The sequence below is a fragment of the Arvicola amphibius genome, chromosome 11, assembly GCF_903992535.2.
Source record: "Arvicola amphibius chromosome 11, mArvAmp1.2, whole genome shotgun sequence".
Classification (NCBI taxonomy): Eukaryota; Metazoa; Chordata; class Mammalia; order Rodentia; family Cricetidae; genus Arvicola; species Arvicola amphibius.
Genome location: NC_052057.2, coordinates 71,464,365 through 71,483,436, shown reverse-complemented (window position 1 = coordinate 71,483,436; position 19,072 = coordinate 71,464,365). Strand labels below are relative to the sequence as shown.

The 19,072-nt window shown below is 47.4% G+C and overlaps 1 protein-coding gene across 1 annotated transcript; it reads right to left on the bottom strand.

Annotated features, from left to right (window-relative positions):
- Window positions 1–1,374: 1,374 nt before the first annotated feature.
- Window positions 1,375–16,826, bottom strand: Prdm14 (PR/SET domain 14). Its single transcript, XM_038347108.1, has 8 exons — window positions 16,154–16,826; window positions 15,578–15,631; window positions 15,325–15,482; window positions 13,442–13,709; window positions 8,282–8,484; window positions 5,482–5,583; window positions 1,543–1,786; window positions 1,375–1,493 (listed from the first exon to the last, which is right to left on the bottom strand). Exons 1-8 carry the CDS (start codon window positions 16,824–16,826, stop codon window positions 1,375–1,377), a joined length of 1,821 nt encoding a protein of 606 aa, XP_038203036.1.
- Between the last annotated feature and the right edge of the window lie 2,246 nt (window positions 16,827–19,072).

Below are 19,072 nucleotides of genomic sequence, written 5' to 3'. Positions count from 1 at the left end.
TACCCCTTCCTTCATCTCTAGCTTCAGTCTTTTCTGCAGTGGGGCAGACACTGTTTTAAGTGGGTAAGTCTCAGCACGAGTGGGCTACGATCCCCTACACGAGACAGGTTGGTCTCCACATCAGCCAAGGTGACTACTCACTCACATCATCCTTGAGACACTTTGCCCGTTTTCCTGTCCTTTGGCCTTAAGTCAAGGTGGTTCTCCTGCCTCCATTTCCCAAGTGCCAGACTTACAAGTGTGAGTGTCCACACCTGGCTAAGCAGAGTATGCCTTTCAGCTGGTGTCTTTTCTCTTTTCTTGTTCCTTTTCGTATCGCCAAGACCAATTAGAGTTGGGGGAAATATAAGTCGTTCAGCAAAAAAAATTAAAACGGAAATAATAATTTTTAAAAAGGAAAGAAAAAAAGAATCAGGTTTAAAGCAAAGTGACATAAATGTTTATTTTTCAGCCTTTCGTTTGGCTATAATGTTCCTTTCCCAACTGAAATGGCATTTTCCTGACATTTGTCATGTGGTCAGTGAGGAGAGACATGAACCCAGATAATGATGGAACAGTAACACACACACACACCAGAAGACTTAATCATAACGCCTTAACTATCTAGCTGGGGTGAACTTGCTAGGGAGTGTTAATTTATTCCTTAATCCCAGCACTTGGGGGGTAAAGAAAGAAGAAGCAGGAATTCAGGCCATCATCAGCTACACCACAAGTTCAAAGCCAGCTTGGGAGGTCTCAAAAAACAAACAAGGAAAAAAAAACAAAGAAGGAAAAAACACAACCAGCAAAAACAAAAAACAAACCGGGCAGTGGTGGCGCAGGCCTTTAATCCAAGCACTTGGGAGGCAGAGGCAGGCGGATCTCTGTGAGTTGGAAGTCAGCCTTGCCTGGTGTAGAGACCGAGTTCCAGGAAAGGCTCCAAGGCTACACAGAGAAACCCTGTCTCTAAAACAAAAATAAATAGAAAGGAAGGAAGGAAGGAAAAACCAAACCAAAAACAAAATAACAAAATCAGGGGCTGGAGAGATGGCTCAGCAGCTGTGAGCACTGGCTGCTCTTGCAGAGGACCTGGGTTCAATACCCAGCATGCACAGAGTGACCTGTAACTATCCATAAATACATAAAAAAAAATCAGTTCCAGAGAATCTAATGTTTCCTCTGGCCTTCATGCATACTAGGCATGCAGTACACATACATACATGCAATACACATACATACATGAGGCAAAACACTCGTGAACATAAAATAGAATTAAACCTTTAAAGCAAAACCCTTTGTTGTCGTTCTGAAGAAAACCATTAATGGCTACAGATGCTGTCTAACTGGGAATCCAGCATGCAGGAGAGGAAGGGTCACCTTCTCTCTTCTCACAGATCAATGACCTTCTTTCCCAGTCCTGTGTTGCTGGACTTCCGCAGCACACTTCTGGGTTTTGAGTTCCACACGAGCCATTCCATTTTCCCGATTCTCATTGAAGAGCATGGCCATCTGTTCTGTGTCACGGGCAGACCAGGAATTAGAGTCAGAGTCCTCCGTCTTCACCTGGAGCTGCTCTCGGAGAGCAATCTTTGTGAAACTTCATGTGGCCGAAGAAGGCTTCTTGATTCAGAAAGCCTTTCCCACAAATATTGCAAGAGCCGTGGCCACCGTCCTTGTGTGAGCGCCGGACGTGGCTGTCGTGGGCAGCGTGGGAGGCGAAGGACTTCCCACAGTGCTTGCACTTGAAGGGCTTCTCGCCGGAGTGCTGTCTGATGTGTGTACGAAGGATGCTGGAAGCCGTGAACTTCTGCAGAGGGCGGGAAAACAGAAGGAAAAGCTGACTCCCAGGGGCTGGACAACTCAGCAAAGGGGTTCACTTCGTTGTAATGGACAAGAAAGGAAGAGAGGGACTCTGGTTTTAAGTCTGATTAGAACATTTGTGGTCAACAGCAGTGAGTGACCTTAATTTAAAAAAAAAAAAAAAAGCACTGGACTGGGAGAAGCAGCTCAGCAGGGACCAGGCACCAAGCCCAGTGACCTATGTTTTGTCCCTGGGACCCACATGGAGAAGGAAAAAACTGACTTCCCATAGTTGTGCTCTGATCTCCCATACGCCTCATAACACTGGTCTCCCCCCCCACACACACACACACTACACACAACACTAATAGACTAGGTGTAATTTTAAAAGGACAGATTTTTCTTCCTGGCCAGTTTGAGTGTCAGATACTGGAACGAGGCATCTTCAGAGGTTGTCCCCAGACTACTAGGTAAAGATGCAGACTGTTGGGCTGGAGTCAGCTCAGTCTTTGGGGGTTTGCCTCGCAATTTTGAGTCCCTGGGTTTGTTCTCCAGCATCATAAAGGGAGGGAGGGGAAAGAAAGCACACTGTCAACCTTAACCCTGGACAGTGTTACCCGAAAGAGTCTAAAGTATGATCCACAAACAGCATGAAAGTAAACAGTTTTGTCTTTGGAGTCTGGTAAGGGCAGAATAGGTTCTCACTACGTAGCTCAGGCTGGCCTTGAACTCAGGGGCAATTCTCTGCCTCCCCTATGCTGTAAGGACTGGCATAAGTATGCCATACTCTAAACAGGCAGTTCTGAGAGGACTTGAAGCGGAGTTGCCTTACTGAGAAAGAGGCTAGTTCTAATTGGCTTACTTACTGAGAAAGAGGCTAGTTCTAATTGGCTTACTGAGAAAGAGGCTAGTTCTAATTGGCTTCCTTTTTATTTTGTTTTCAGTCTTTGGTATCGCCAATGGTGTTGAGATAAGGTCTCTCTATGGTGTCAAAGCTGTCTTTGAACTCAAGCATCTTCCTATGGTATCAGAGGTATCATCTTTCTCAGTGCTGAAATTACAGGTGTGTACCACCATGCCTGGTTTCAACTTTGAGTATAGATTCGCAGTCAGTTGTAAAATGCCGTAGAGACTTGTGTGGCTGTTACCCCGGTACCAGGACCTCAGTGCTTACGTCTTTCAATACCGTCGCACAATTGTTAAGATGCAGACAATGACAGATGCTAGGCATGGTGTCGCTCACCTGCCACCCCAGCACTCCCAGTGGAGGAAGAGTGAACACTTCTTTTTTATGTTATTTTTTATTTTTTTTTAATTTTTTTTTAAGATTGAACACTTCAAGGCTAGTCTTGGATACATATGAATTTGAGTCCAACCTGTACTACATAAGACCATGCCTCAAATAGCGGTGGTGTGGGGGTAGACCAGAGAGATGAATCAGATTTTAAGAGTACTGGCTGTTCTTCCAAAGGACCTAGGCTTGATTCTCAGCACCCCCAACCATCGGCAACCTCAGTTCCAGGGGTCTGACAACTTCTGGCCTCCTCAGACACCAGGCATGCACATGATGCATAGACGTGTATAGAAGCAAAACACCCATACACATAAAATTTAAATAAATAAATAAATAAATAAATAAATAAATAAATAAATAAATAAGACTACACTTTTAGTCCAAGAATTCCTCCCCATCCCCCTTGCAGCCATGGGGTGACTTTCCTTTTCCACTTCCTTAGGCTGTGACATCCACAGATGTGTTTGTTCTAGGTCTCAAAATCTGGACAGGCATTGATCATGCAATGTGACCTTCTGGGACTCAATTTCCCTACCCAGTACAACACCCAAATAACTATCAAAGGTTGTTTCTCATTAGTTCCATTCCCATTTCTTTGTGTGATATGCAGCAGCCAGGGGACACATCCCAGACTGTCGCGTGTGACACTGGACACGGGGTCGTCTCCAGATCAGGGCCATGTTTCTTCGCTGCTGTTTGTTTTTTGAGATGGGGGTGGGCTCCAAAAGCCTGGGGCATGATTTGTTTTGTGTTTGGTTTTGCAGTTGTGTGTCTGTTACACACATATGAGTACACACATGTACTTCGGAGGACAACTTACAGGAAATTGCTCTACTTTTAAAACTGTATCTGTTATGGGGATAATAGGGCAAATAAAAGATACCTGCTGGAGTTGGTTCTCTTCTTCCACCTTGTGGATCCTGGGGATCAAGCTAAGGTTGTCAGACCTGGCGAGAGGCACCTTTACCATTGTGCGGTCTCACAGGTCACCTCAGGTGGCCTAGACTGGCCTCAGACTCCCTGGGTGGCAGAGACTGATCTTGAACGCCTCATCCTCTTACATGTTGGGGTCACAGGCCTGGGTCTGGCTTAGACTTAATGCTTTGTTTCTCCTGGGAAGTTTGGCAGTATCTCTAAGACCCCCATATCGTGGTTTGAAAGAAAATGACCCCCAAAGGAAGTGGCAATACTAAAAGCTGTGGCTCTGTTGGAGTAGGTACGGTCGTTTTGGAGGAAGCTGTCATTGTGGAGGATGGCTTTGAGGTATCTTATATGACCAAGCCCCACCCAGTGAGACAGACCACTTCCTATTGCCTGCAAGCCAAGATGTAGAACTCTCAGCTCCTTCTCCAGCACCATGTCTGCTCACACACCACATGTCACACTGTGATGATAGTGGACTGAACCTCTGACAATGTAAGGCACCCCAGTTAAATGTTTTCCTTTATAAGAGTTACCATGGTCACAGTGTCTCTTCACAGCAATAGAACCCTAACTAAGGCAGCCCAGTTTCCTTCATGGCGTTACCGTAGGGCCTGAAAACGCCAAAGGACAGAAGTAAGCCACTCTCAGTGGAGCTGTGCTCTGTGGCTGTGCTGTCCAGCTTGTACCTATAGCTTCAGTTCACTTAAAGCATGGCCAGTGAAGCCAGGGAACACATTTCCTGTTTATCTCCCCTTCTTTTTGTTGTGTTTTTTTTTTTTGGGAGGGGGGTTGTGTTATGTAGCCTAGGTTGGCCTTGAACTCATCCCACCTAAACCTGGAATCGCAGAAGGGCTCCCCTGTGCCTGCGTGTTTTCACGGCTGTGCCTGCAAACAGCCACATGGAGGAATAGCTACTCACCGGACAGTGCAGACGCACATCAGCAATAAAAACAGGAGACGCTTCCTAACATTCTGACAAAACGTGCTCAGACAGCTAGCTGTCTACTCAAGAATCCAAACCCCTCTCTACCTCCACTGCAAAGATCAGATGGCGCCTTTGCAATGTCCCTCTGGAATGGTTATCAGCGGTATGAGCAGCAAACACTGCAGCGGTTACACTTCGCCAGGGAACGTGAGGCAAGCTCTATACAGGCTGACCGATAGACCCCAACAGCTACAACTTCCCCCACCTTTACCAAAGAGGAAAGGAAGAAAGAAAAGCTAGTGGGCTTTTTCAAGGTTACACAGTGAGGTGAGCATCAAAGGCATGGGCCGAATGCTGGCCAAGGCTGTTCTCTTAAATTCTTTTCAAATTATTTTACTTCATCGTTTTGAGACATGGCCTCACTATGTAGTCCTAGCTGGCCTAGAAGTCACTTGAAATGGGCGCTGGCTGGTAACCAAGTGCTTACCCAGAATGATTTCTAAGTCAGGGTTCACGTTTCCTGCTATAGAGGGCTGGCACCGCAGGAGGGCTTGCTCACCTTGGTACAGTACACGCACTGGTACGGCCTGTCTCCAGAGTGGACTCGCATGTGTTTGTTCAGGCTGGACGACTGCGAGAAGCTTTTCCCACATGTTGAACACTAAGGAGGAAACAAAACTTGAGTTGAAATCTCATCTTCCCCCCACAATTCTGTCTCACCATTGTTTCTCCAGGTGTGAGAGAACTTTTAAAAATCAATTCCTATTTATTTGCTTAAAGAAAGGATCTTCCTTTTTTACTTTTGGTTTTTCTTTTTTAAGAAAATTTTTTGTGATGTATTTATTTTTTTATGTGCAATGGTGTGAAGGTGTCAGATCACCCTGGAACTGGATTTACAGACACTTATGAGCTTCCATGTGGGCGCTGGGAATTGAACTGCGGGTCCTCTGGAAGAGCAGTCAGTGCTCTTAACCGCCGAGCCATCTCTCCAGCCCCATATTTTTGGTTTTTCGAGACACGGTTTTGCTGTGTAGCTTTGGAGCTTGTCCTAAAACTCACTTTATAGACCAGGCTGGCCTTGAACTCACAGAGATCCACGTGCCTCTGCCTCCCGAGTGCTGGGATTAAAGGTGTGCACCACCACCACCACTGGTGAGAAAGGATCTTTCTATGTAGCCCTAGCTGTCCTGGAACTCTTGCTATGTATGCTCTGAGATCTGCATGTCTCTGACTCCCATGTCCATGCCTGGCTACAATTCACCTATTATTATTGGCGTGTGTGTAGTCACGTGACATGGCCTATGTGTGGAGATCAGAGAACCACTTGAGTTGATTCTCTCCTTCCATTATTGAATCCCAGAAGCAAACTCAGGTTGTTCCTCACAGCCCAGGAACTTTATTCTGTGTACACCTGCAGATCACCAGGTCCCTGGCTGTGCTAGGCTTGCCTGAGATGGCATAGCTCAAGCCAGGCTAGATGCCTCCGGCCTTTCTCGGTGCAGAGATGACAGAGCTACCACACCTGACAGGACAAAGTTGGCAAGTGTGCATCCAATATCTTTTAATGTTAGTGGCCGTGGCTCAGTGGCGGAGCACGGTTCAGCATATGCTCAAGCTACATTCAGCCCCTAGCACTCAAACTGAAACCAAACGAGTTATCCAGAGTTCTGTACATCTGTTTCTCTTAATTTTTCTTCTTCTGGTGAAATCAAGTATGAATGTTGCCTTAAAAATCAAGTGAACAAAATCTGCCAGCTCTCTGGATGCGACTGGTATGGAAAACCACAGGAAATGCGGGGTGAGGCTTCTTTGAGTAGCTTAGATGGATAGACAGCTGTCTCCTGGGTTCAGGGGAGAATTCTTGGGTAGAGATTTAAAACCCACAGTTAAGCAGTGCTTTTCCTATTGTGAAGGATGAAATGAACAGACCCTTTCTGGGCTGGGGAGATGGTGTAATGGGTGGTACACGCCTTTCATCCCAGCACTCAGGAGGCAGAGGCAAGCAGATCTCTGTGAGTTCGAGGCCAGTGACTGACTCCAGAGCTACACAGAGAAGCCCTGTCTTAAAAAAAAAAAAAATCAAGGCCAGGCGGTGGTGGTGCACGCCTTTAATTCCAGCACTCGGGAGGCAGAGGCAGGCGGATCTCTGAGTTTGAGGCCAGCCTGGTCTACAAGAGCTAGTTCCAGGACAGGCTCTAGAAACTACAGGGAAACCCTGTCTCGAAAAACCAAAATAAATAAATAAAAACAAACTATTACAAGGGGTTGGAGAGTTGAACTGGTGGTTAAGAGTATGAACAGCTCTTGCAGAAGACTCAGGTTCAGTCTCCAGCACCAACATTGTGGCTCACGACCATCTATAATTCCAATTCCAGGGATCCGGGGGCCTCATCTCACCGCTCAGGGTACTCTCACACACGCAAACCCACACATATACACATAATTAAAAAAAAATACTGCAACAAAAAGCATGCAACCCCATCCATTCTTTAAGGACAAAGTTGACTTTGTCCTTTTGCCCAAGCAATGGGTGTCTGGGATGCAAAGGAAGGCTCCCTGGCTTCACTGTTGCTTCTTCTCATCCTTACAAAGACTATGATCTCTGGCGATGGCTTTCCTTGGGCCATTCCAGCGCTTCCTCTCTTCCAGTGACTGACCACTCAGTGCCTGACTGGGTGTGGAAAAAATGTACTGTTGCCTAATTCCTGTCCCAGTCTCCAGTAAAAATCATGGCCCTTCTGTTCTAGCCCCAAGCCCCCTCTGTGGCAGGATAATCTTTTGTGTACTGTAAAGATGTGTCTCTGCCTAAGGTTGATTGGTTTAAAAAGGAGCTGAATGACCAATAGCTGGCAGGAGAGAATAGGCGGGACTTCCAGGGAGAGAGAAGAATTGGGGATGCATCTAGGCACTTGGGCGACACCAACAAGATGCGCAGGAAGTCGGGCATACAGAATGGGACAGGTAAAAACCATGTGACAGAACATAAATTAATAAAAAGGTTAATTAAGCTACAAGAGCTAGTTGGGAACAAGCCTAAGCTAAAGGCCCTGCTTTCATAATTAATAATAAGTCTCCATGTTATTATTTGGGGTCTGGTGGACCAAGAAAGTCTGGCTACATTCCTCTTTTTAGGCACCTTACCTAACCCAGGAGTCCACTCCTATCTCCATGTTTCTCATTCTGTCCTGGGCCCAAATCCTGACACAGGCTTATCCTCACACAACTGCCTCTTCCACAGTACCACAGTAAGGCAGACCTCTGGTCCTCAATTCCTCCTGAGAGTCCCTCTCCATGTGTTCAGGAGGATAAGGATGTGTGAAGTCAGAATGCAAAGATGAACACCAAACCACCAAGCTCACCAGGTAGGGCCGGTGCCTCTCATGGACATGAAGAATGTGGATCCGGAGGCGATCGCGCTTCTCGAAAGATCTTTTGCAGAGAGAACACGGGAACTTCCTATCACCTTTGTCCACACAGGGAGTATACTTGAGGTGCTTGTCTCTGTAGTATTTGTAGGTAAATACCTTTCCACAGCGTTCACACCTGTAGCCTTCGGCAGACTCTGTCAAAAACAGGGGTGTAAGTGCTGGAGAGTGAGGTAGCCAGCCAGCCACCTTCCCTCCTCTTCCCTTCCTCAAACAGGATTGGAAAAACCACGAACAGCTAGCTGGATGTGGCATTGCATGCCTTTAAAGCCAGCACTTGGGAGACAGAGGCAGAGGTAGGCAGATCTCTTTGAGTTCAAGGCCATCCTGGTCTACAGAGCTAGTTCCAGGACAAACAGGGCTACACAGAGATACCCTGTCTCAAAACAAACAAACGAAGAGCCAGGCAATGGTGGCTAATGCCAGCACTTAGGGAGGAAGAGGCAAGTGGATCTCTGTGAGTTGTAGGCCAACCTGATCTAGAGAATGAGTTCCAGAACAGCTAGTGATACACAGGGAAACACTGTCTCGAAAAAACAAAACAAAACAAAAAAATTAAACAGAAAGGAAGGAGGGAAGAAAACATAAATAGACTCTAGTGTTGGATGTGGTGGCACACCTCTGAACCCAGACAGAAGAAAGCAGGACTATACAACTATCTTTGGCCACACAGGGCATTTGAGGTCACCATTGGCTATACATGACTTGTCTTGAAAAGTCAACTCCAATCCCCATTAAAAAAAAAAAAAAGGCAAACGGAACTACAAGTTCAAAAGTAACCCCAGAACCCCCATAACCAGCTCCCCAGGCTTCCAAGAGCTGAGTTCACAGTTCATTGCTCTGAACTTCGCGGAAACAATCCCAGAGCTAGAATGTTCACGTAGCAGAGAGGGTGAGCGACACGCCTGTGGTGGGCACACCAGGGATCTCCGCACTGGAGAAGCTGAGCAGGATGGCCGAGACTGAGGCAGGTCAGTGCGACACTCTCAGACAGACAGTCTCTAACAGGAAGCATCCTGCCTTCATTGGTTCACACTTGAGTCTCCGCCACAGGTCACTGAGCAAAAGACAGACAAGCCCAGAGGGGTTAAATCTGTTTTTGTCAATGGAGGAGGAAGGAAGAGGACAAAGTCAGAGGCAGAGAAGTGCCAGATTCAGGTGTCCCTGTCTGGAGCAATGTCAACACCAGAGGCAGGAAGATCAAGGCTTTCAGGTCAGAAAAGCTATAGTAAAACTGTTTCGCTCAAAACAAAGACAACTCAAAGCCCAAACAAACAAGAGGTGTGAATGTGCTGGGGACAGGTGAGAGGACATCTCCAAAAGCACCACTTCAGATGCTCTAGATCCTAGCACCAGAGACCCAATGGTCTGCTCTCCAGGGAGCCAAGAGTGGGCATAGGTGAGAATCTGCAGAAAAGCATGCCTTTAATCCCAGCAGAGCAGGGAAGAGGTAGAGGCTAATTGGTCTACAGAGTTTTAGGACAGCCAGAGCAACACAGAGAAACCCTATCTCAAAAAACAAAACAAGGGCTGGAGAGATGGCTCAGAGGTTAAGAGCATTGCCTGCTCTTTCAAAGGTCCTGAGTTCCATTCCCAGCAACCACATGGTGGCTCACAACCATCTGTAATGAGGTCTGGTGCCCTCTTCTGGCCTGCAGGCATACAGACAGAATATTGTGTACATAATAAATAAATATTTAAAAAACAAACAAATCCCTGAAATGGCAGATTCGCTAGCCCCTCCAAGTTACCATAAGCAATGAAAGCTTTGAGTCCCTCTCAGTGACGAGGAAAACAGGCTACAAAGAAGACAGAGCCGACCAGCAGCCTGGAAGAGGTTTAGTCCACCGTAGGACCCTGGAAAGGACACTCTCCAACCTGCTGAGCTGCCTGCAGGCTGCAGTGTGCTCCAGGGGTCCCAGCTTTGTGGTGTGGGTTCCCATGCTAGGGTGGATTTGGTGACGTGGCTCCATCTCCAGGCATGCTCTGTCTATTCCAATAGCCCACTTACAATAATTCCCAGTATGCGTTTCCAACCTTTTATAGGAAGGAGCCCACCAAATGCCTTTGAGAAAGGAATTTCCTTTTTTTTTTTATTTTTCTTTTATGTATTTTGCTTGCAGGTCTGTGTGAGGGTGTCAGATCTCCTGGAGGAAGAGTTACAGGAAGTTGTAAACTGTCGTGTAGGTGCTGGGAATCGAACCCAGAACCTCTAGAACAGCCAGCACTCTTCTCCGCCCCAGGGATTTGATTTTTGTTTGAAACAGGATCTCCTTGTGTGGTCCATACTAGACTTGAACTTAAAGTTATCCTGCTTTAACCTCCCAAGTATGAAGATTACTGACAGGCACCACTATGCCCAACTCTTTGTTTTATTAATCATCTCTAAAAGGATTGATCTTGGACAAGGGTGTGGGTCCGTGGCAGAGCATGTGCCTGGAATGATTCAATCGCCATCACAGCAACAGACTGAGAAAGTCCTACCAGCAGAGAGCAGAGGCAGTCACTTGTAAATCTTCTCAATAAATTAATCTTTAAAGCTGCCTTCCAGACACTGTCCAAAATGTACGCCATGAGCCAGCGTGGTGGCACTAGGGAGAGAGATACAGGCTGGCAGACCTCTTTTGTCATGTTAATTGGAGACAGGGTCTCCTCTGCAGGCCAGGCTGGCCTCACACTCTTAACAACCATCCTGCTTCAGCTCGGATTACTGGCATGAACCACCACAAGTAACTCTGGGGTTTTTTTCTCCATAAATTTCCTTCAGAGAAACCATTCATTAAGCATGTCTTTTCCGAAATTTCACTTTTTTTTTGGTTTTTCGAGACAGAGTTTCTCTGTGGCTTTGGAGCCTGTCCTGGAACTACCTCTGTAGACCAGGCTGGTCTCGAACTCACAGAAATCCACCTGCCTCTGCCTCCCGAGTGCTGGGATTAAAGGCGTGCGCCACCATCGCTCGGCCCCAAAATTTCACTTTTCACATGCATGTCAACAACAGTCCAAGTCTTTTTCTGGAAGCAATAGAGACAGACTTTCTTGGTTTGGCACTAAGGATGAGAGAATTTTGACCTCCATGGACCACAGCAACCGTCTTCTTCTACAGCCCTGTTCCTGCTCCATGCACTCACTGCTGGGGAAGTTGGAGGCCTCACCCTCTCCCCCAAATCCTGGGCTCCTCTCCGTCCCTATCATGGATGAGCCTGTTCATCACTTCCTGCCTGGTCACCAGTAGAGGCCTGTGAGGTGTTCTAGTCTGCTGCTCTCCCTCTGCCCTGTGGAGACTGCACGCTCATTCCTAAGCAGCCTTTCCTAATTCAGTTACACCGCCTTCCTCCTTCAATCTGTACACACCAGGAGCCTGGGAAGTTTAGGAATTGATGGTGCTTCTCTGCCCTGAAGAATATAGGTCTAGCGGGAATGCAGGCATGCTGACCGTCACCACAGCGTGATGGACACAGTTTGCCTGTTGTTTGACCTGCTCTTCAGACCATGTATGAAACTATAGCTAAGCTATCTTAGTATCCATAAAGTACTTTACATTTCCCCCCACCTAGGAGGGCAGTAGTTCCCAAACTCTCATGTAGAAATGCCGGTTGAACAGGCAATTTTTAGGACTAACTTTCAAGCTGAATGTGGTGGCATACACTTTAAATCCCAGCATCCAGGAGGAAGAAGTTTGAGGCTAGTCTGGTCTACATGGTGAGTGCCAGGATAGCCAGAGCTACAAAGTAAGACAAAAACAAAATAAAACAAAACAAAAAACTAAATAACAAATAAAGTGTTCAAACTTTGGGGGCTGGAGACAGAAAGATCAGCTCAGCCATCCTGAACCACATTGAGACTCTGTCTCGGGCAAAACGAACAAACAAAACCCAAGATTGAGCCTGGAAATCAGCTCAGAGGCACAGCATCTTTGACTCAGTAACCACTCTTCTCCAAAACCCAGCAAAATCTGGAGACTTGTCCCCATAGTGGGTGGGTGGTCCTCTCAGTCTGCTTGCCACTCTGATGAGATCCAGGGGCCAGCAGCTTCCCCTGGAAGGTGAGCAAGATGGATGGATACAGTCTCAGGCCCCATCCCTGACTAGAACTAGCTAGCATCTCTACAAGATCTCCAGACACACACACACACACACACACACACACACACACACACACACACACACCAAAACTTAACCATCAGGAGTAGCCCTGTAATTCCAACACTTGAGAGGCTGAGGCAGAAGGTTCTGAGTTCAAAGCCAGTGTGGGCTACAGCGAGACTGTCTTAAAAAAGGAAAAAAAAAGGGATGGTGGGATTTGAAATCTGAAGCCTAGTCCATCGTTTTTTCAAATTTACAACAATTAAAATTCACCTTAGGTGCTGGAAGTGATGAGGTTTTTATTGTTGTGTTTTTTTTTTATTTTGTTTGAGACAGTCTCACCATGTAATTCTGACTAGACTGTAATGTCACACTGTTTAGATCAGGCTAGCCTCAAATTCAGAGTTCTGTCTGCCTCTGTCTCCTAAGTACAGGGAATAAAGGCTTGTACAGCCACAGCCATTTAGGGCCCGGATGTGTATTGTAGAGTATCTGTGTAGGCTGCAAGAGGCCTCAGCCTGAGAAAAACACAGTTTGAACTGGACACCCTGCTCCACATAATATAGCTCTATAAAACAAAAGCTTAACAGCGCCTAGTATTTCTTAAGTGATTCTCATCAATATTTTCTTTTCTAATTTCTTTTTTTCCCCCTTCTAATGCTGGTCTCGATCACTAAATTGATTTTCCACCCTTAGTAGATATGGCAGGCCACCACTTGAGAAAGTTGGCCTGAGCAGGGATGAATCAAACTGGCATACCCACAGAACACTGCAATATGTTCATTCAGTTTACTTTCATTCTCAAGAAAGGGTGGGGGTTGGGGAGACAGCCTTGACAATGAGACTGTAGAAAGATGGTGATATCCCACCTCTGCTGGGGTGGGGAGGGGTGTCTCATTCTTACAAATCCCTGTAATTTGTTCTCCTGGATTTTGGTCCGGAGCCTTGAGGGAAAGAGCCCAGTGCTTATACTAATAGATTCTCCCTGGGCAGGGCAGAGGAAGGCACTCACCCTCAGAGGGTTCAGACAGCTGCTTGCCTTGCTCAGCGGCCTGGAGGCTCATGGGAATTTCCAGAAACTTCTCATAGCAGGTTCCATACCACACAAGCAGCTCCTGGTTCTGGCGGATCTCTCTGCAGCTCTCATAAAATATCTGCCCCCGGTGCTGCACCGCGGCCAGGTTCTGCTCCTCGGGGAAGCGTGCGCAATTGACGTAGGACATCCAGTTCCCGGAACCTTTCCCGTCGATAAAATGGCTTAGGCTTCCGTCTTCAAAGATCTAAATAAGACAGGAAGTTTGTCTTTTGTGTTTATTTTGTTTTGAGGTGGAGTCTTGCTATGTACCTGAGTCTGGCCCCTAACGTGTGCCTCTGCCAGTTACCTGAGTACAGGAGCACACCGCCATTCCCAACTATGCATGAACTTTTGTTTTTTTAATTGTTCCTTTATTGCTTTATAACCAAAGTTCCTACTACAGAACACATTTCCATAAAATCGGATTTTCATATCAGAAGCACCATATATTTTTCCTTAAGCTTAAGTAAACATTTATTTTGTGGACAGAGTCTCATGTAGCCAAGGTGGGACTTGAATTTAAAATATAGTCAAGGATGCTGGGCGGTGGTGGTGCTTGCCTTTAATCCCAGTACTCCGGAGGCAGAGGCAGGCAGATCTCTTGTGAGTTCGAGGCTAATCTGGTCTACAAAGAGAGTGCCAGGACAGCAGGGGCTGTTACACAGAGAAACCCTATCTCAAAAACTAAACCAAAGCAAAACACAAAAGCAAAAAGGATTCATGCCATTATCCTTTCTTTTTCCTTTTATCCCTGCGTTTCTATGGTTAGCGTATGTTAATACTATAAGCAAGGGTAAAGGAAATAAATAGGTGTCTTTAATCTCAGCTCTTTAATTTATTGATTTTTATTGAGCTCTACATTTTTTCTCTGCTCCCCTCCCTGCCTCTCCCCTTCCCTTCAACCCTCTCCCAAAGTCCTTATGCTCCCAATTTGCTAGGGAGATCTTGTCTTTTTCTACTTCCCATGTAGATTAGATCCATGTATGTCTCTCTTAGGGTCCTCATTGTTGTCTAGGTTCTCTGGGATTGTGATTTGTGGCTTGAATTTCTTTGCTTTATATTTAAAAACCACCTATGAGTGAGTACATGTGATACTTGTCTTTTTGTGTCTCGGCTACCTCACTCAAAATGATGTTTTCTAGCTCCACCCATTTTCCTGCAAAATTCAAGATGTCGTTATTTTGTTCTGTTAATCTCCGCTCTTCAAAGAGTGCTGATGAGCCCTCTTCTGCCTCATGTACAGACATGGGGATGGAGCAGCTTCCGGTTCTACTTCACTGGAAGCAACTGTTGGATACAGGTCTTCCACACTGCCTGACCTCCAAATCATCCTCCTAAACTATGTTCCAGCGAAGCTCAGGGTCAGGGTATTGAGGAGGTTTTAAGATACCGGGTATATTCTGACAAACGGTTTCTATAAATGAAACCTGCTGCTTTCTCTCCAGCCCCCTTCAGACAGTCACTAACTCGGAAAGGGTCGGGTTTGTTTTGTTAATCGACTAATTTTATAAGAAAGTAATACGAAAGTTTAAAATTTTTCTTTCTCACCACATGCGTTTAGCATATTTAAAGCACTGGATTTGTCTACAACTATAACCTAATGTGGTAATTTCTTAAATGTATGTTTCGTGTCTCTCCTGGACAGATTAAAATTACTTCACCCACTGCCAATCAGATTCCAGGCGTAGTGTGGGTCCTGCTGGAGTGAACACCCATTGTCTTTCTCAGCAGGGGGCGAAGTCCTTCAGAGGGACCAGCACCCCACCCTCAAGTCACTCTCCCCAAATAGACCCATTGAGGAAAACCGGAAATGCACTCACCTCCCACATCCTAGAGTTGTCCCTGTGTGTCTTGACTTCGCTGGCATTGACCACTTTACCTTGAAAGGGTCCAAATCTCACTCCTTTGGCAATGAAGTTACTACAGAATACGCCAAAGTGTGCGGCGTCACCTAATGCTGTCTGCTTGAGGCAGAGACCTAGGTGAGCCCGAGGCAGGGGAAGAAAGGAGGATTAAGTCGGCAGTTTCAGCTTTAGTTCTGGGAAATAAATCCAGGCAAGGAGTGCAGCCTACCTTCCGGAAGCTGAAGGGCATCTTTGTCCAGAGTTTTAGGAAGACGATTAGACCCTAGTAAAAGACAGCCTTAAATTATTCTAATTAAAAATTAAATGTATGATGAGTTGCCTTCCTGAGCCAGTTGGTTTGTTCAAATTCGATGTGTATCTATCCTTTATTGGTTTTTTGGTTTTTTTTTTTCTCCTTTGACACAGGCTTTTTGTACACAGTTTTTCATTTGAGACTCAGAACACCGTTTGGGCAAGGTTTAGTGGGCAACCTTTTGCAAACTTGAGAATCAGGGACAATGCTCTTCTGAAGCCAAAAGCTGTGGGGTTTGAGTTTCTGGAGGCTATCATGTAGATACTTCAAACATTCCCCAAAGCCAGTGAGGGAAATCATTTGGCTCCTAGTCTTCAAAGCTCACTGAAACCAACCTCAGGAATTACACAATTAATCGAGGAAAAGCCAGCCTAGGGTAGGAGGTTCTGAAGGACACTCGCCCCAACTTAAGAGCTTTGGAGTGCTCTTTTTAACACTGTGTGGGCCAGACCTGTTCCACCCCACCCAGACTCTGGATGTAGATTTACTTACCAGAGTTGTCTGTGGGGACCAGAATGCCTGAAATTGCATGGCGTATGCCAGTTGGGTGCCCTGGGCTAGAGATGACCCCATACAGAACGAAGCGCAGTTCCTCCTCGGTGAAGTTGAAGCGAGGAAGAGGCAGCTCGGCCTCTTGGTTCGGGGTCTGAGGGACAGATATGGACTGGGAGGTCTTCAGTCCAGCAGGTAAGAGGGAAGCAATCACCGGGGGTGACAGAAGTAAATTTTCAGCTCCCCACCACTGGCTTCTGTCGCTTTGGCCGCCAATGGGGACCAAATTTTCGCTGCTGGGAGGGCGCCGCATGTACTCGGGGCTGTCTAGAAATCGTGGTACCTCGGGAGTAAAGTGAGGAACTGAGTACCATGGTGACAACTTATTGTACCAGGGCAGATTGTAGAGTGGCTCGCTCTGCACAGCCAGACCCGAGTTCAGCAAGGGAGGAGCCATCTGAAAAGCATTGAGAGGGGCCACCGCCTGGGACGCAGGCATTGCAGCCGCCAGCTTCCCGAATGGCTGAAAAGCCTCCTCGATGGTGGGGAGGTTCCTATAGTGGTTGTAGCCCGGGAAGGATGTGTAATAAGCAGTCAGGTGCTGGGGAATGCTCCGGGGCAGACTCTTCGCCTTGTCCTGGGACTCGCTGACACTCGGAGGCGGTAGGGCCATCGCAGGCAGAGCTCCACGGATCTGCGAGAAACCAAGGCTGCTGAGAGCAGGATCCTAGGTGGTTTTACCTTCTTTCCTTTTCCCACCCCAGCCAGCCCCAGGTCAAAGTTAATGGACAAACTTCCCAATTCGATTTTGCCAATCCTAACTCGGATAAATAACGCAAAAGGCACAAAGACCAAACTCCTCAAACCTCTCACGAAAATCTGCCTCAATCTCGCTCTCCTGGAAGGTGCTGGTTCAGGTCGCCTTTTCCTATGCTCCTGAAACGACCTTGGCTAAGAACTGTTGGTTTCCGATACCCGTTGTCCTTCTGACCCCCAACCCGGCTCCTGCAAAACGCTTTTCAAGACCTCCTCCATTCTAAATTTCAGTTTAACAAAAAAACGCTTCTCCTGAACTTTTAGAACCTTCTCCATTCAGATAACTAGGGCAAGACCGTGCACCGGCTTCGGAGCAGGCAGTGGCTCCAGGAGCTCCTGAGTCCCCTGCAGAGAGAGGTGTGGGCTCTGGATGGGACAGTGCAGATGGGGCTCCAAGAAGATTCGGAGCTCCAAGGCGTTTGCTAGACCCCAGCATTTCCTGGTGGTCCTGGCAGCAGGGAGAGGAGCCACACGCTTAGCCCCTCAAGAGATCCGCGACCATTGCCCTCTCTCGCCACACCTCAAGTCTCGGTAAACCCAGACTTCTCAACCCAGGTCTCCTCTTAGAACCCAGCGATGGCAAGTCCCAGGCCAGGCAGTAAATAGACGCTTCGGTTGTCTCCGAACTTCCCTCCGCTGCTGTCTTCCTAGCCCTGAAACGCTCTGTCTTAGTGGCCACGGAGTGAATTCACCGAGGCTGAGGAGCGAAGTCCCCATCAGGGTGCGCGGCTCTCAAAGACAGGATCAATGAGTCCAATAACAAAACCAACCAGGGTCGTGACTCTCAGAAGTTAAAGAACACGGGGTCAGGAGGAGAGGTCAGCCACCACGCAGGTCTCTGTCTATCTCCCCTGAGCCTCGGAAGGCGTCGGGCTCCAACTCCAATGCAACTCGGTAGGTGGAGAGCAAAGAATTCAATGAAGTTAAAAAACAAAACAGCAACAGCAGCAGCAGCAGCAGCAGCAGCAGCAGCAGCAGCAGCAGCAGCAACAACAACAGAAAGCAAAAAAAAAAAAAAATAAAAAAATAAAAACTGCAAAACGAACTTCGATAGCGTTTGTCGCTCACCTTTCCCGGCCTCGCTGGAAGCCCGCAACCCTAGGGGGTCCCTCCGCGCAGGCGTCAGGCACCTACCTCCAGGCACTGGTAGGGAGGCACCCTACTCAGTCTCAGGACCCTAGACTGCCGAAAACACCCGAGAGATACGCCAGCTTTTACGAGGTAGTGTGCAGACAGGGCCTCAAGCCACTTGGAGAGATCAGGCCCACGAAGATCCCCCTGATAGTCTTCTCCACGCCCATTACAGCCATTGGCCGGCGGCTCCGGATTCGTTCCTAGGTCCCCAGAGATCACCCACTTAACTCAACAGTTCCCTGGAATCCGGTGAAGTACGCGGTGACCCATCTTGCTCTGTCTGGCACTGTTGCTGCGCCAAGCTAGCGGTGACCGGGAGCCAGAGTGTGGCAAATGTTGCCCTGGGCCACAGTGTGGCAAATGTTGCCCAGGGTCCACAATAAGCCCTTCTGTGTGCACAAACGCACATACCACACACGCGCGCGCCAACACACACACACACACACACTGAACTGGCGTCGCTGAGTTCCCAACAGGGGCCCAATAAACTCCTGCACGCTCACATACATTGCACCCTAAAACCGGTGTAGGAAGCTCAGAGCGACCAATAAGGACAACCCTTACCCTCACCCTGGATTGGCATAGGGGAGATGAAAATGGAGAAGCCTGCCCAAGGTCTCCATCTCTCTCTCTCTCTCTCTCTCTCTCTCTCTCTCTCTCTCTCTCTCTCTCTCTCTCTCTCTCTCTCTCTCTCTCTCTCTCTCTCTCTCTCTCTCCCTCCCTCCCTCCCTCTCCTCCTTTTCTTCTCTCTCTTTCTCTATGTCTCTCTCTGTGTGTCTCTCTCTGTGTCTCTTTCTCTCTCTGTCTCTGTGTCTCATTCAGTCGGCGTCTGGGCAGTCTCCCTGTCTGTCTCTCTGTCTCTCTGTGTGTCTCTGTGTCTCTGTCTCTCTGTCTCATTCAGCCGGCGTCTGGGAGACCGAGTTTCTCTGGAATCTCGCGGAGCCAAGTCTGCTCTTGATCAAATTTGTT

Bases quoted from the DNA above. Each gene is read 5' to 3' on its own strand.
- Prdm14 (XM_038347108.1), bottom strand. From the start codon at position 16,826: ATGGCCCTACCGCCTCCGAGTGTCAGCGAGTCCCAGGACAAGGCGAAG. The intron at 13,710-15,324 runs GTGAGTGCATTT...TGTCTTATTTAG, and splicing joins ACAACTCTAGGATGTGGGAG to ATCTTTGAAGACGGAAGCCT. The intron at 1,787-5,481 runs GTGAGCAAGCCC...CGCCCTCTGCAG, and splicing joins AGTGCGTGTACTGTACCAAG to AAGTTCACGGCTTCCAGCAT.